The 17,218-nt window shown below is 44.6% G+C and overlaps 1 protein-coding gene across 1 annotated transcript in view; it reads right to left on the bottom strand.

Annotated features, from left to right (window-relative positions):
• The window catches only part of MECP2 (methyl-CpG binding protein 2), a 472,523-nt gene that overhangs the window by 13,545 nt on the left and 441,760 nt on the right, over positions 1-17,218 (bottom strand). Inside the window, exon 3 of the mRNA XM_069645433.1 lies at positions 1-17,218. This exon is cut by the window's left edge and continues 13,545 nt beyond it. Coding sequence (XP_069501534.1) covers positions 16,153-17,218 — 1,066 coding nt within the window. The 3' untranslated portion in view covers positions 1-16,152.

The following is a 17,218-nucleotide window of genomic DNA, read 5'->3' as shown; positions in this document are numbered from 1 at the left end:
ACAAGCAGTGTTTCTTCTTCGTCGACAAAGGAGGGGTCTTCGTGGATGATTTGGCCTTATCTTCCGTTTGTGAGGTTGTTCTCGGCGAATGGGAGGTCGACTTCATTGACGGGTGTGAGTCCTTATCCCTATGCTTTGACGACAATGGTATAGTTTTGGTCGTCGTCGGTTTCGTTGATGGGTTATTCAACGACTGTTTACTCACAGACTGCAAGCCTTTGTTGCCAGCCGGTTTCTTTTTAGAAGGAGACCGGGGCTGTGTGGCAGTGTTGTCATGGCTCGTCGATGATTTCGTCTCGCCTGTTTTCTGTCTTTTCGTAGGCCGTTCTTCCAACCTGGACCACTGGCTTGATGAAGAACGCCATTCAGAAGGAGTAGTAGCTCTTCCACTCCTTAATGAGCCCATCTCTGATGCTGAGTATGCCCCCTCGTATAGCCAGCAAATCAGTCTACGCTTCCTGACCTTGAGGGTGTTCTGATAAAAACTCTGAGGAATGGTTAGGGTATAGGCTGTATATACAGTTTCCATGCCGGTCACTTTCATAAACGTTTTTAGGCCACACGTCCCACAGGCCTTGAATAAGGATTTTTTCGAGCTGACAGTCTCCATGTTCGTAGCCATCCGTAGAAGTCGTTGGTTGCTCTTGATTAGATGTGTTGTAGAAATATATATATTTTTAATTATAAAGATGATTGCTGAGTGACGTGAAAATCTTGAGGAATCCCACCAGCTAGAAAGATGGTTGAAATCTGAGGGGAAGCTGCTGGGGCAGAGCTACACACTCAACGTCCTATTAGTAGGGACCAAAAGCACCAACGACGTTGATGGGACATTCAAGGTGTCAAAAGATTTTTCCGTAGGAAAAGTACTAAATTAAGGTAACCAGGGATTCCCAGGCTGACGACGGGGAATACTCACAGCATGTGAATCTATGAAAGATCCAATGCTGGAGAAAATGACCTTCTTAACAGTGAAAAAAATTCTAAGCAGTCAAAAGAGAAAAAGCCAAATTGTAAATAAAAAATCACTAAAAAAGGAGTAGTGATGAAGACTAAATAAAAGAGTTGTAAAGAATTAATTTGGATACTGTGCCACAGCTAATGAACAAAAGGTGTTGCGTTTAATGAATGCCTGAAAGAGGACATTTTGTATCCCTTCCATGAGCGGCTGAACTAGCTTGACCGTTTCTTTGCATTCTGAACATAGCACAGGAAGATCCATGTGTATGGCCTAAAGGCAATGAAACTTGTGCAAGTGCCAAAGAACAGACTCAATGCTGCCAAGTAACAAACTTATCATAGCAGTTCTTAAGGGAAGTTTGGTTAGCATGCATCTGAATTTATTAGGAAGTAAGCCAAACAAGAAGAGTCAGGGTTGGGCTGCAGGATACTTGCCGATTTCTAGAAACCAGGTGTGCCAGCGTTGCAATGCAATGTACAGAGGATTGGCTAACAAGTGGGGCCTAAAGATAATGTAGTTGGGCTCACTGCAGTGACATTAACATCTGTAAATGTCCCCACAGTGCTGTCGAGTGGGCATTTGCAGATTTTGGGTGGGTGTTGCCCGCTCAGGCCCTACCCTATCTATGCCTCTGTTCCTGTACCGAGGAACCCCGCTTCACTGTTATATGCTGCCTCCTGGTGTCCGTTCATCTCGGCCCTCTGCCCCTTCATCGACTCCCTGACCCGGCCAGTACCAGTAACAATGCTGCTCCACAAGCCCCAAAACACTGTCTACCCCGCAGCATTGGCGCTCTGCCACCCACGGCTCCTCCTTCATGCTTTTACGCCAGCCTACTGCTCGCTCTGGGCATCTGCGTTCTTCCAAGGGTCAACTTCATTGGGGGTTTGGTTCCTCCCTTCGTCTTTCTCTCTTAGCACTCTCCACTTAAGTGTTTCTCCATATGCAGCTTGGGTATTCACTGAGAATGGGTTCGGTTTTAGTATGCTCACGCTCCTTGTTTCCCAAAGGGACCGTACTCAGTCTGTCTTTCTACCCCTTTGAACTTCAAAGATTCCAGTATGGGCCTTTAAGAGCTATCCCAATCTCATGGAATGACGCTGGTGCCCATCCACTGTTAGTGCTGTCACCGCTAGATACATTCTTGTTCCCATTAGACCATATCATTCTAAGGAAGGCTCGAGCAAGTTAGAAAGACCATGTGGGGCCCTAGCACTTGCTCTCCTCCTTGTAAAACTTGCTAACAAGCTGTGCCAGTACCCCGTTTCAAAACTTGATGCATGCAACCCAACTAGAGGACTGGCCCGTGCTGCCCTGATGTCCCAGTGTTCCCTGCCCGCCTGCATTATGCCTGCCCATGACTACGTATTCCAAAGGCTCAATCTTTAATGGTATTTATCTTCCAGACGTTTGCATCTGTATTTTTCTTATTTATTTTTAACAACTATACCTGTATCTTTTCATGTTTATTATTCATCTATAAAAAATATAAAAGGGCAACTATAATGTTTCCATGTTTATTTTTTATTTGTTCAAAGAATCCAAGTAAACTAAACTATGTCCACATGAACAGTAACACAAAATTCAGTTTCCAGTCGCAACAAGCAAAATGTAATGCAAGCTTCAAATGGCCAGTGAAAGAAGATAATGCCAGTTGTTCTCCAGTCTACAATGACTTCACTACCGGTATGGCATTGCAGTGCCATGTCACAGTGATATAGTGGCAGCTCTCAATTGCCATTTTCACTTTTTTTAGTATTTACAAATAAATGCAGAAAAGAAAGACGAAGCCCTAATCATAAAATGGAGTGTGTGAAGGGACTAATCAGCCGGGTAGGAGTCACAGTGATTTTTCCGACTCACTATTTAAGGTTCAGAAGTCAACAGTGACCGACATTCATAGGCTTCTATAACTGAAGTGATACGCACAAAAAAACAAGTTTGCTCACCGGAATACATGGATGCTTTACTAACCTTGCTCATAAAAAGACAATAATTCCCTGTGAATGAGGTGCTTTAAATGGGGAAACATTATACTCTCAAACATATTGGAATAGTCAAGCATGAGAACCAATGTTTTCTGCAGATCAGAGCTTCATGAGCCATTCTGTTTAGATCAATGATTGTAGGCATAACTAAAGGACTTGCCCCAACAATAAAAGAATACGCATTTGTAGAGAAGCACAATCCTACCTATGGTCAAAAGTAAGCAATTCATGCTCATGGCTATTTCAAACAAGTGTATGATCCAAACAATAAAACTGTCAGGCTGATAAACTGAGCCAATCCCTGCTGGGCAGAGTTGTGAAAGATGCCTCTTTGGGTTTGTCTGGTATCCATCATTGTACGCCTTGACCACAGAAGCTGGCATGAATGCAACCAAACTCCCATTTAAAAAACTCCAATGCAGAGGGTCACTCACACGTTACAGCAAGTGTACATTACTGGCTAGGTAAAAGCTCAGCAATGAAAATGGTGTCCTAGGAGAACACAAAACTTAGGATGGTGCCAAGAAAGACTCTTGCACACCTTTCTACTTCTCATGTTTTTTTGTTGTTGCAGGAATGAAAATAGAGAGGTCTTTTGAGAGATTTTATTTGGGCACGAGCAATCTCAAAATGAAGAAATGTAAACACAGGGTGGAGACACTGGAATCCCCATAAGTACCAAAAACACAGAATAATTGAAAACGGTGCCAATGCGCTTGAGGTGCCATTTTCTCTCAGATACAGGTATGTATTCTCTAGTTTGCTAGTGTGCCAAATATAGTCCAACTAGCGATGCTCTGGCCCAAGCACTTGGGTTCATATTGGCTACTGGCTCTCTTTGACAGCTGTCAACAAAAGCTCTTTTCTTAAAGTCCACCTGGACTTTCATCTGTACAACGGGCTAAACAATATTTTCATGGGTGTTTAGTTAGGACAGTGCAGGCAGGCTGAAGATTCACCAAACATCACAGAAAGTGGCAAATGCACCAACACTAAGACACAGTGTGACTAGAATGATCTTCACTCAGGAAATAAAAGATTGTATACAATAAACAAAAGAGAATACAATGAAAGTGGCCAGTGCACCAACACTTAGAAACAATGTGCCTAGCATGATCTTCAGACAAGTAATTAAAGGTTGTAGACAACAAATATAAAAAACATACAACATAATCTGTTGAGCAATAATAGGGTGGGTAAATACTCCTTCAGAGTGGTGCTTTTGAAACACAACCACAGGTAAGATACCACGTATCTAATAGAATGCAATGAATGTCAGGCACTGCATGCCTCAGCATCCTTCTGACATTTTCAAGGCAGAGCTAAATCATCTCTTGGGTCTTTGTGATGTGCCAAAGTTTCCAAACAAATGAGAATCTTTGAAAACGTGTGTTACTTTTGGAAGGGGGTTGCTAAAACTGCTGCCGACTCTTGTCTTTACCTAAGCAGCTATAATTGTATTATTTGTGTGTGAAGTATGGTTTCAATGTAAGCTACTTTGTGTCATTGGCTGTTGTACTTGTCTGGCTCCCCATTTTTACACTTATTTGAAACTTGGATCCAGCTCAATGACAGTCTTATCAATAAAATGTTTTCACTTGATCAGAATATTGTTCTTCTTTAAACAGTATCACATCACCTAGGATCCCACATTTATGGCAATGTGGAAAACAACTGTTGACAGTAAGCAAACATTTAACATTCCTGTATTCCAGATTACACAAGGCCTCAAGGAAAGGGAAGATGGCACAAAAACATTACCTTCTATCTCTAATAATTCTAATAATAGAAAGTTTCAAAGTGCCATTCCAGTGCAAAAATACAAATCTAAACATACATTGATCTGATTTATTTATAAAGTGGAACAAACTGCCCAGAGGGCACAAAGGGGCAGATATTACACAAATGACTACACTCATTGTATTATTGAACTCACATTGGAGGCCTTATTGTTGACCTCTTGTATCTTATTGTAGCTAAGCTGCTTGGCTAGTGTAAAAACTTGCATTAAGAAAATTCTGTTGTGTTTAACACGAATATACCTCAAATAAAAGTGCTGGATCTATTTCATGGCTTCAACAGTCATTGCTAAATAAATCAGTAGTTCCAGAATGTGTTTCAGAATAGCTTCAAAAATAATCAGAGCTCAATGAAAATGTAAATATAATAAATACAACAGATGCCTATGCCATTGGTTCCCCTTTAAAAGGCCAATGGCAATCCAGAAAGAAGTCGGAAATTCTCCACGGGAAAGAATAAAAAGTGGGTGAAAAGTGCAGGTGGGATGACCGTGAGAGAAAGAGGAATCCTTTTCTTCAAACAAGCAAGAAAGTAGTGAATTGACTTGATTCTTGTGTGAAGCCTAGTCACACGTGTGGCTTGAACCTCATAAACGATTAAAAGAAATGATGCTGTAAGCAGATTTGAAAAGTTCTGAAGGTTTTGGTTTAAATTTTACAAATAAAAGGAAAGGAGTGCCAAAGTAGCCTTTGTTTTATCAAAAGCTGCATTTTGGAAATTTTTGGAATCCCAATAACCTTCCTTTGCTTGTCATGTTTTCTGCCCCAGTGCTGAATAAAAGAGTGTCTCCTTTGTACAGAAACTAATAGAGGATCCATTAATGTTTCACTAATATTAACTTAGTAAGATAGCTCAGTGAGTTAAACAAATTCCTCAGCTGTCTTTAAGACCAGCACTCATAGGTCTGAATCACGGCCGGACTGATTTAGCCTTAATCCCACTATGGGTGACACATTGAGTACCATTAAATTGGATAACAATAAGAGCAATTATTACAGTAATTCGAAATCAGTGAATATGGCATGATATGATATATAAAAATATGATACTATGACAACGTGGAAGCACTGTGACATCAATTAGCTGAAAAACAAGGTGGTTCCTACCCTGGGCTAATGCAGGTTCTGAAATAACAAAGTTACTCACCGTAGTGACTACCTTACTCCAAGTCCATAGTCCCCTTTCCTCCATACTTGTGGGACATTCCGTCCTTCGAGACTGGACCGGAGCACTTTGTTAAAAAGCATCCAAATTTTAATTTGTGTCCTTCTTTTATCGTTACGTGGGGCCACCGCACGTGGCTTTAAGGTCTAAGCAGTAAAGCTTTCAGAAAGCCAATGGGGAGGCCCACGTAGCCGCCTTGGCGATGGACTCCCAAGGGACATACTTTTGGAAGGCAACAGCAGCTGCTTTGCCACGGACTAAATGTGCATGGATGCCCTTTGGTGGTAGAAGGCCTTGGTTCTTGTAGGCCTCTGAAATACATGAGGCAATCTCGCGGGGGATGGATGCTTTCGAAGCTGGTTTCCCTTTAGGGTCACCGAATGTAACAAAGAGTTGTGAGGCGCTTCTGAGTTCACTTGTTCTATCGAGGTAAAACTTCAGGGCTTGCCTGACGTCCAAATTGTGTAGACCTCTCTCGCCATCAGATGCTGGGTTCAGGAAGAAGACTGGTAAGGAGATAGATTGGTTCAAATGAAGATCAGTAACCACCTTAAGAAGGAAAGAAGGATGAGTGCCAAGCACAACCTTATCCTTGTGGAAAGTGAGGAACGGATGTTTCCTCGCTTACTTGCCTTGCCGATGTTATTGCGATCAGAAAAGCAACCTTCCAAGAGAGGTACTTAAGATCGGTAGTGGCCATTGGTTCAAACGGCTTATGACATTAACGCGATGAGGACCACATTTAGATCCCATTTGGGATGAGGAGTCCGCACCGGCGGGAACAGATGAAGAAGGCCCGAAAAATGCCTTTTGATGACTGGATTAATCAAAGAAAAAGAACAGCTGTCCGTGGACAGGTAGACCGCAATGGCGGATAATTAAGTCCTGCATGACAGAACATGGATGCCAGAAGCTGCCAGGTGAGACACAAAGGATAGAACGGTGTCGACCAAAGCCTGCCTGGTATTGAGCTGTTTGGCTAAACACCAGTGGCAAAACCGGAGCCATTTGCTCCTGTACTGGACCCTCGTGGAAGGCTTCCTGGCCGCTTGGATAATGTGCATGTTGTCTTTGAATAGATTGAATTGTGCTAAAGATCTGAACTCAGGCACCAGGCCACCAAGTTGAACGATTGTGAGAGAGTGCAATTCGATGCAGTCCTGAGCTTGCAGAGTGACCAATGAATCAGTGGTAATGGGGGGAAGGCGTAAGCCTTCATGTTGTCACACGGATCTGAAAGGCGTTCCCCAGGGAGGACACTCCGAGCCCTGGACACATAAAGAGGACGTTTCTTTTTTGAAGAAGTTGCAAAGAGGTCCACCCCTGGAGTGCCCCATTGATGGAAAATGTTGAATAGGCCATTGCTGTTCATTTCCCACTCGTAACTGGCTGCCGACTGACGGCTGAATGAATCTGCAGTCACATTGATGTGACCCGGGATGTGTACAGCCAGGAGCCAAACATTGTGCTGGATGGCCCAGTCCCAAATTTGTATGGCAAGATCCACAATGAGAGGTGATTTGGTGCCGCCCCTTGCTTGTTGATGTAAAACATCGCCACAGAATTGTCAGTCCGAATACGGACCCCGTTGGTGATAGTCGGCTGAAACACTTTGAGCACCAGGAACACAGCCAGGAGTAACAGGTAATTGATATGAAACTGCCTGTCCTGCATTGTTCACAAGTCGAATACTTTGAGGTGACACAGTGTTGCTCCCCACTCCAGAAGGGAGGAGTCTGTGGATCAGGAAGTCTTTGGAACCACCAGGCCGCATGTGCGAGGACTGGAGGAAGAACTGACACGTGGTCGACAGGTCTGCAATCCTGTCCATCGTTAGGAACACCTTGATACTGACCGTATTCCAACAGAAACCCAGAAAGATCAGGTCTTGAGAGAGCGTCATAGACGATTTCTGCCAATTCATCGACAGCCCAAGATGGAACAGGGGATGAAGGAGAGACTGAATATTGGTCAAGGTCGTCTGTGGGCAAGGACTGCGCAGGAGCCAATCGTCTAAGTATGGGTATACATGAATCCCCTGCAGTCTGAGGAATGCTGCAATGACCGACATCATCTTCGTAAAGACACACAGTGTTGAGCTGAGACCAAAAGGGAGTACACGAAACTGGAAGAGTTCTGCTCCCACGGAGAACCGCAGATGTTTGCTGGCTCCAAATCAGATTATGCATGTATGTATCCTGGAGGTCTACCACGGTGAGACAGTTGCCCTTCTGGAGAGAGGACTTTATCTGGCCCGCCGTGATCATCTTGAATTTCTCTTGGGGAAGAGAAAGATTGAACTTGGAAAGATCGAGGATAGTGCGCAGGCCAGCCAGGTTGGGTTTGGCACTGTGAACAGATGGGAGTAGTAGCTCTCCCCTTGCTCCTTGAGGGGAACAGGCTCCACCGCTCTGAGGTCTAGAAGTTTCTGTATCTCGGCTCTGAGGGAGGGCGACCCAGTCTGCTGGAAGGGAGGGTTGAAGGGCGTGGTAGCGACAAGCGGACGCCGGCCCGAGCAATTGACAAAACCCATCGGTCTTCGGTGATGGTCTGCCACGCCTCCAGATGAGCCGAAATTCATCCTCCCACCGGAGTCTCGTGCGACCGACAAAAAATATAATTTGGATGATTTGTCAGCAGAGAGACTATCTGTCCCTTTTGTCAGCAGAGAGACTACCTGTCCCTGGAGAGGAGGCTGATGGCCGATAGAAAAACAGGCCACCTTGCCGCTGCTGCTTACGGCGGGACCCGCCAGCCGGCACCTCAGATCGGCGCGCACAGCGACCCAGAAAACCCCTGAATCCAGAGAAGGACCAAAGTTTGGGACCCTGAACTCTGTGTATAAGGAGCCTTAGCTGGAGTTTTTGCCAGGACTGACAAAGACTTGGCTGTTTGATTGCTTGCCTTGGTCTTTGTTAGTTTTTCATCTATGGAGGAATGGATAAATTCCTTACCATCAAAAGGAAGATCAAGTACCTTGCCCTGCACTTCCTTTGAGAACTTCATAGCATGAAGCCACGCTTGGTGGGAGATGTCGACCCCGACCATGATTCCTCGAGCGGAATTGTCTACGTGGTGTGCCGCAGCCTCCAGTAGATCCTGTGCCAGCACTCTTGGCATCCAACAAACCGACTTTCAAGTCATTGATCCTATCTGCAGGAACACATTCCTAGAAATCGGCTAGTTCCATCCATAGCTTGACATTGGCCGCTGTCAGGATAAGCTCTGCGTTAGCCTGACAATGCTGGAGAGCCGAATTGGAAAATACTTTCTTCTCAATGACGTCAAGAAGCTTGTCCTCCTTATAGAGGATTTGAGCCGCTGCAGTGGAGGACGTAGAGGCCGGCTTGGACTGGAAGGTGGCCGTTACCACCACTGTCAACAAAGGGAGCGGACAAGCCGACAAAGATATCTCCTCAGATGTATGAAGCTTATAGGGAGCGTCAACCATCTTGTTGCGATGCTGCCCGGAATGAGGTTTTTCAGAGACCGTACGGGCCTCAGTCAAAACGTCCTTTGGGAGGAACAGGCCGATGCGCTCCTGAAGCGACAGAGTGAAGGCTCCAGAAAGTGCATCCCTCCTGTGGAGCTGGGGCCCTCCGGTACTGGAATGCCAAGCAGTGCCATCATGTCCAGCACCCGGTTGTGAAATGGTCTAACACAGCAGGACGGCTCATCGCTGTTCTGGTCCGCCTGATCATCGTCCAATGAAGCAGGAGAAGAAGACTGATCTGCTGCACCTGCTGCCTCAGGACCTAAAGTGATGTCAGGCCGCGCTCCCAGTGATTTCTCTACCGGGGAAAGTGGAGGCAGAGGCGAAAGTGGTGGAGGAGGTCCGACAGGCAGAGTTGGAGGCGGCGAAGGCACCACTGGTACCTGTGTAGGTTGTGCCAGAGCAGAAGGCGGTACAGGAAGCTTAGGTTAAATCTCCCTAAACAGATCCTTAAAGTACGCCTTCATGGGATCAGAATGCATCAGCGTTTGAAATTTCCCAAAAAACGCATCCTCGGACGAAGATCTAGGTGCTGGAGAGGGCAGAGGCCGCATGGAAGGTGAATACCCCCATGAACGCAATGAGGATGGTTGCCAGGATGGACCTCCACCAACTGGGTCGACATAGATCAGGGGAGCGGATCCAGGAGGGAGCGAGACTGTATGAGGCAGCGGTGTCCAAGCACGCCAATCCATTAAAGGGTGGACCGGGTTCTTGTTATCCACATAGCGTGGAAAAGGCTGCTCTGCCCCAAAAGGAGCCCACCCCAGTACCCTCCGTAGTGAACATTGGTATAAGAGAGGTAGTCAAAATGGCCATATTCCGCGGAGGTTGGGCCACCATTTTGTCAACACCTGAGTCGAACTGTGTCACAGGAGAAAGTGAGGCAATAGTCTCCTCAGGTGAGTTAAGGGCCTTATGTGCCATTTTAGCCTTGATGCAAGGAACCTCGGCAGAGTCGGTAGTGGCAGACCTAGGGTGTTTACTGGACACCTTAGGGACTGTGCCAGAATTAGCCTCCAGTGGAGGAACCTCGGCAGAGCTGGGACTGGAAGGCCTGTGGTGCGTGACCGCCTTCTTTGCCCCCTCGACAGAACTGGTAACACCACGGCCCTGAGCGTGGGAAGGCTGAGGGATGTACCTCACCGCCAGGACCCTCGAAGAGGGTCCCTCAATTTTGCTGGTGTTCGATTTAGCCCCAAGAAGGGGAACCTCGGGTTGAACCCCGGTACTTTTAGCTCCCTCAGGAGGGGCCTCGAGCCGATACTTGGTGCGGGGAATTCCAGATGCGAAAACCTCAGGGCGAACCCTGGTACCCAGAGCAACAGAAGAACTGGGCCCAACTTTAGCCCCCCAAACAAGGAACCTCGGAAGAAGATCTGGTTTTGGCAGGCCCGCTGAAGGGACCCTCTGAAGAAGCTCTGGTGCGCCTATTAAGCCCCTTGCGGCACATCTCAGGGATATCCCTGGTAGAAGAGCTACTTGAGCCCCTCCCGGTCCTGGAAGACCCCGGGAAGGAGTCCCCTGGCCGGGGTACCCTAAAAAGCAAAGAACCCACGGACGCTTATTTTTTTCATCGATGAAGAGCAGCAAATGCGGTGGAGGAAAGTGTTGAAACACCTCCTCCTACCTGACAAGATGATGCTGGAGTGCACGGATGGAAAGGGAGTCGCAATAGAAGCATGAGTCCCAATGATGTTCCGGGCCAAGACACTACACGCAAAGAGAGTGGGGATCCGCCCTCACGAAACGGCACTCGCAAGATGAACAGGACACGAATCCCAGATGCTCCGGCATAGACGAGAGGACAAGAGGACCATGGAACCAGAGCAGGAAGGAAGGACAAAGGAAACAAAAGAAAAAATTCCCAGTGATGCTAGTGCGTCCGACCCCGACTGCGCAGAGAAAAGGACTGAAAGGCAATGTGTGGCCGGATCTCAGGAGGGCGGGGTTACAGCCACGTGCGGTGGCCCAGCATAAAAATAAAAGAAGGACACAAATTTAATTTTTGATGGCTTTTAACTAAAGTACTATGGTCCCGTCCCGAAGGACGGAATTTCCAACAAGTATGGAGGAAAGGGGATGGGACGTAGGAGTATATGTTTTGCATTTGTTCAGGAGGATTTCAGAGGATTAAATAACTTGTGTGTGCATTTGCTTTTTAAATCTAACATTTTAAAAGAATGGCTAGCCTGGAGATTGGATAACAAGGTGTGGAATAATATGTATATGTGCAGACAATTAATTTGCCTTAAATGATGTCTGGGAGCACAGCCGGTGATACAATAAGGCCAATCTAGGCAGCTACCGATAGTGCAACAAACAGAGATGTTCCAGGCAGCTCTCCCTTGTGACTATAAAACCGCAAAATCTGGCCCTATTTTAAGAGCAAAGGGTGCCAAAGAGGTATTTTGGATTTGGTGCCGTGAATCCTTGCACCAGCCTTGTCTAGGAGTGAATAAAGCTTGCATCAAGTTGTACACCTGAATGCATCTACTCTAGTTCTAACTTTCAATTCTTTCAAGGTTGCTAACTTGAGAGCCACTCCTTTCTGGAAAGGACGTAGGTCCAGAAATTTGAAAAGAAAGGAAAACAAAAGCCAATGACACTTGGAGAAAATTACTTTCATGATTGACTATCACTTTTAATGACATTCCTCTAGACAGGCCACAAAAAACATAGAAATCCAAATGGGCAAGGAAGGCAGTTTTAGAGGAAGAGGTAACCTCCAAAGACACATTCCATGTCAGCAGTTTGGAAAGTTCTTATAAAACAACAGAGGAAGAAACGGGGTGTTAACAAGTGGGATGGTATTGCTGGGATTTTTCTTGTTTATTGAATGTATTTTGTTTTTAAAGATTGAGAATTTGTGCTGCGTCTATGCATCCCGGGGCTGGCCTCTAGGCTCCACACTTGGTAACCCGGATCACTACCCATCATGCTTCTATATCCATCCCATTGAAATTAGCACATTATATTGGAATGTTCACCTCGGCAGCTCACTTAAACCATCATAGTATGATCTTATCTTTGGTGCAGTTGACTTTGCATTTTCTCTTTACACTAGAAACACAGCATTAAGCAGCACAGCTGTGACATGCCTGTCAGAAGCATAATTTATGAACAACGGAAGTCACAGTAAAAAATCGCAAGCTGACTGTGGTCTTTGCGGTTGTGATTCTTTCAACTAGTATTACTAAGGTACTAACATAGGAGAGTACAAGACTGGTCAAAAGGGACAAAATGGGATTATAAAGGCTCTCTGTTTGCTTCAACCGAATGGACATGATATATACATAACCAGGTTCTTTCTTAATCTACGAAGCCTGCTTTTTTCCAAATGTTTTCAATATAAGAACACCCAAATAGAGGACTTGTAATGTGCTGCAAAATATAACTGTGCACTGTAAAAGCAAGGTCAGGTGGGAGGAAGGGACATATACAAAAGAGTTTGTTAAACATCTGTTAGACAAAAGTGCAACAACGGGAAAGAAACCTCTTTGATTTTATCCAAGAGGAAGCCTGTGAGCTGGGTTTCTACTAAAGACTTAGTAGAAGATTAACATTTAAGTGCAGCAGCTCAGAGTGCATGTGCGTGTTTGTGGAAGCACAACATTCCACATTATTTTTGCTGCACATAGTAAGGTGCTTTTCATTTTCCTCAACAGACATACTCTGAGAAGAAAAGGTTTAGCTGTAAGCAGAGAAAAAGGTCTATTCCGATGCGAGGTGTAAGCAGCAAATGCCTTCCAGAGCAAACGGTGTGGAATACAAAGAGAAAATGATAACGAGTCTTAACTTCTAGCAATCTGGGCAAACTTTAATTCATTCTGTGACTTCTAAACACTAAAAATATTGCAACCCAGCCTACCCATTTGTGATTGATATGGGGTCTACAAACTTTGTACTTTCAATGATGCACTAAGACTCTCAACAGTCAGTCAGCCCAGTGCCTTCCCACTGTATCATTTTTTTGCAGTCATAGAAACCAGAATAGACGGCAGGCAGACATTTTCAAGGCTCTGACTTTTTTTTGTTGCTTTAAATAAGTCATTTCTTAATGGGATAAAATCCTGGACACGGTTTGGTGACAGCATTCTGTCACTTTGAAGAAACCCAATTAAAAGGAAGTAAACCTGACCAACATAACTTAACAAAAACTGTATTTGACGTAAAAGTATAACTGATGAAATTTAAGAACCCATTAGAATAATTTAAATAATAAAGATGTAAAATGGGAACTTAATAAATCAGTTTGTGGCCCCTGCACACTAGTTAAAACAATCAATCATGCTTTAAAAAATATATATAGTTGTTACAGACAAGTTTTAATCCCAACTAAATAGAAATAATTTTAAAAGTTCCCAAAAATTGTAAAAAAATTCCTACAATATTGACAAAGGTTTTTAAAGGCTAATCAGCTCCTTTTGTTTGAAAAAGAAATAAAAAACACAAATAGATCAATTACAATAATTTTAAAATTGGGTGCAGTTATGGCAGTATGTTACCTCACAGTTACCATTGAAGAAATGTGAATGAGCAGAGAGATTCAGCTGCTGATTCTAAACACGTGGTAACTGTGCATTTAAGAGAGGGTGATAGGGGTTTGGGAGGTGTGGAATTGTCAGCAATAGGTAATAACCACATTATGTAAATCCTTACATTACACTGAATAGCGTAAATTACTTTGGAAAGAGAGGGATAAATTAATATGAAATAAGGTTTAAACAGGTTGTATAATAGGCATTAGAGTGAAGGTAGGAGATGAGAAGGGGTGTAGGGTACATTTGGGGAGGGGGAGATATGTTAGAAGAAAATATTAATTCGGAAATTGCAACTTTTTTTCCTTCTGCATTCTGTAGAAATGTTTACATTAACATTTTGTTATATATACTTTTAGTATTTTTGGCAAATAAACATCTATAATTATAATGTTCATTTTTAATTTCAGAATTTTTTTCCGTCCTCTAAAAATTTGTTTTCATTTCATCAGGTTTAATGTGGGTAAAAAAAAAAAGAGGTGATGGCTGGAAGGTTTAGAATCAATCTTAACCTCTGGCATTGCTCTGGGCAACCGTCCAGACCATCGTTCTTTGCCTGTCAAGCCATTAAAAAGGGGAAAGACCATATGCAAATCCGACTTGGTCCCACCCGACAAAGGGCAGCCCGAACTGCTTGGTCACACACCCCTTCTGCACCAGACCACAAACATCCCCAGGCATGTTTCGTCCTCATCGGTGAGGAGTATCTTGGGTCTCAAGGTCCAGGAGGCAAGGCACACACTTCTGGGTTTAACTGTCCCTGTTGGGGTGACTAGAGCAAAAACAAAAGAGGTGATGGCTGGAAGGTTTAACATGAATCTTAACCTCTGGCAACCCTCCACACCAACGTTCTTTGCCTGCCAAGCCATTACAAAAGAGAAAGGCCATATGCAAATCAGGCTTAGGTAAAAATCTGGGAATACATATTAAAGCTGAATAGTAGTAGCTGCTTGAATTGAAGGGTCGCACTCCACACCCTAAATGGAGGGGCGCCCTGGGGGGAGATGTCTGTGCAAGCATTTATGTGAGTGCATATACATGTATAAAAATGATACTTTGCAGCTGAAGCAAAATTAACACGATGCCTTGTATTGGAGAATATTAGATATGTCAACAAAATCACTGTGGCAGGATTGCTTTCAAAATATGCAGCAATACTTTAAGAGTTTCAGAGCGTCGGTGGAATCATGCAGAAGTAATGCCACTTTAATAAAAGTGCAGATGCACTACCACACTCCATCCACACCCGCAGGGCATTTTCTTCCTTTGCCTGGGAGGAAGTCTCTTAAAATAGGTTGTCAACTGTTTTCTAAATATGAAAATGAAGTATAGCGCATCATGATTATGCTGGGAAAGCTACATACATTAAAAAAAAATTAGAACTGGAAGAACACAGCTTCCTCTCCTCTTCGCAGCAAGATCTCTGAATCTAAAATGTAAGTGTCAACTTTGCCAACTGCAATCCTTTTTGGCAGGGTATTTTATACTGATACGGAACGTGATATTCCTTTTCTTCTGTAGTGAGAAAACCAGGTTTTAATAAATTACATTGTTTACCTAGACTCCATGTTCTCTTAAACCTGGAAGGGGTGCACTCTTTTCAGAAAAAAAAGAATAACACTTGAGCAAATGGATTATTTTTGTGTAATTCAGAGACAAGAGGGCAGAAGCTGAATCCGTGTTAACAAAGTGAAAGTGCACCCGCCCCTTGAAGAATGTACTTAGGCCCTGCCCCCTCTGTCTTCTGCCCTTAGCAAAGAAAACACTGCAAAGTGCTGAGACCGCCATTCATGTGATTGGAACAATCTTGGCCTATTCATATACTCTACCATATCTCCAATGTATCAAGGGGAAATAAGATTTGGTGCAGCTATTTAGCCGAATTGAAAGCTCATCTGGTCAGTATTATAATGCCAGAATAAGTCCTGTTGAAGGGGTGGACAGGCTTGTTTTATCAGAGGAAACGTCTGCGCTTCTTTTGAGCCCGTGCACAACTTCAACCTGTCTGACCACAAAAAAGAGCTGAGGGTGCCACTCATCTTCCCATTCTGAAGCTATGCAACTAAGTTACAGAAAAAACAAATATTTTCTTTTGTTATATCTCAGTTCTTGGGAAGCTATTGTAGAGTCCTACCCACAAGGAGAAGAGACGCAGCTGCCTGGATTTTTTTCAGCTTTTTGCTTTCTTATTCCACTTATTTAAAGTCAACTAACTCTTTCGGTCACTGGGGTCCTGGTGTCCACAGGCTCCTCCCTGCTAGGCCTCGGCATACTCGAAGAAACAAAGTCTTTTCTCTCGCCTTCACTTCGGTATTTGCATTTGTCTGCCAGCTGAGGCTTAGTGCCCTCCGCAGGGCAGCCGTCACTTCCGGGTCCGAGTTTCATTGGCTTTTCATCTCGCCATGCTTTACTGCTTAAGTCCTGAGGCTCTTCGCCACTTCTATTATCCACGGCTCTATGTGGCGCGTCTTTTGATCCAGCGCCCTTGACCTCTGAGTGGTGGTGGTGGTGGTGATGGTGATGTTCCTTGGTGCCAGTCCTTCCTTTTGGGCTCCCCTCTTTACTTTTACGACTTGGGCTCTTCCCCAGTTTAGGGCCCTTGCTGCTATTTTCTTCCACTGGCAAAGAACTCTCGGGCTTCGGGGTCTCTTTCAATTCTACGCTAACGGTCTCCCGTGTTTTTCTTTTTTTGATTGGCAGGACAGTCTCATGGATTGACTGAAAAGCAGACACCCTCTCTGTCTTTTTCACCGCAGCTTCTGCTGCAGCAGCTGCTGTGGCTGCCGCAGCAGCTGCTGTTGCCGCCGCTGCGGCCGCTGCCACCACTGCAGCATTTGAACTCCCCGGCTTCCTACCCCTCTTCTTTGGGGCTTCTTGGGTACCTGTTTCAGATTTCCTTTTCCTGCCAGGTCGCTTGATCACAAGAACATGCTCGGATGTTGTTGCTTCTCCTTCTGACACAGCTGACGGCGAAAACGGCATTTTGACAAATAGCTTCCCAGGGCTTTTCTCAATAACCCGTTTGACTTGCACACCCTCTGATGTGGTCGTCGGCTTGCTTTTCACACTGCCCTTTGGTCTTCCTCTTCCACGACCAGTGGAAGTAGTTTTTGTTGTTTTAACTTTTTTGGGCTGCTTCTGTTCCCGTCGTGAGGGACTACCTCGCCCAGTCACAGTGAAGTCAAAATCATTAGGGTCGAGCGTTGTATCGCCTACCTTTTGGAAATATGCAATGAGTTCAACTTTGGACCGAAATGCTTTTCCTTGTGGG

This window comes from Ambystoma mexicanum, chromosome 2p, assembly GCF_040938575.1.
Source record: "Ambystoma mexicanum isolate Mex_15411 chromosome 2p, UKY_AmexF1_1, whole genome shotgun sequence".
NCBI classification, from domain to species: Eukaryota; Metazoa; Chordata; class Amphibia; order Caudata; family Ambystomatidae; genus Ambystoma; species Ambystoma mexicanum.
Note: the sequence above shows the minus strand (reverse complement) of the source record. Positions and strands in the feature narration are given on the sequence as shown.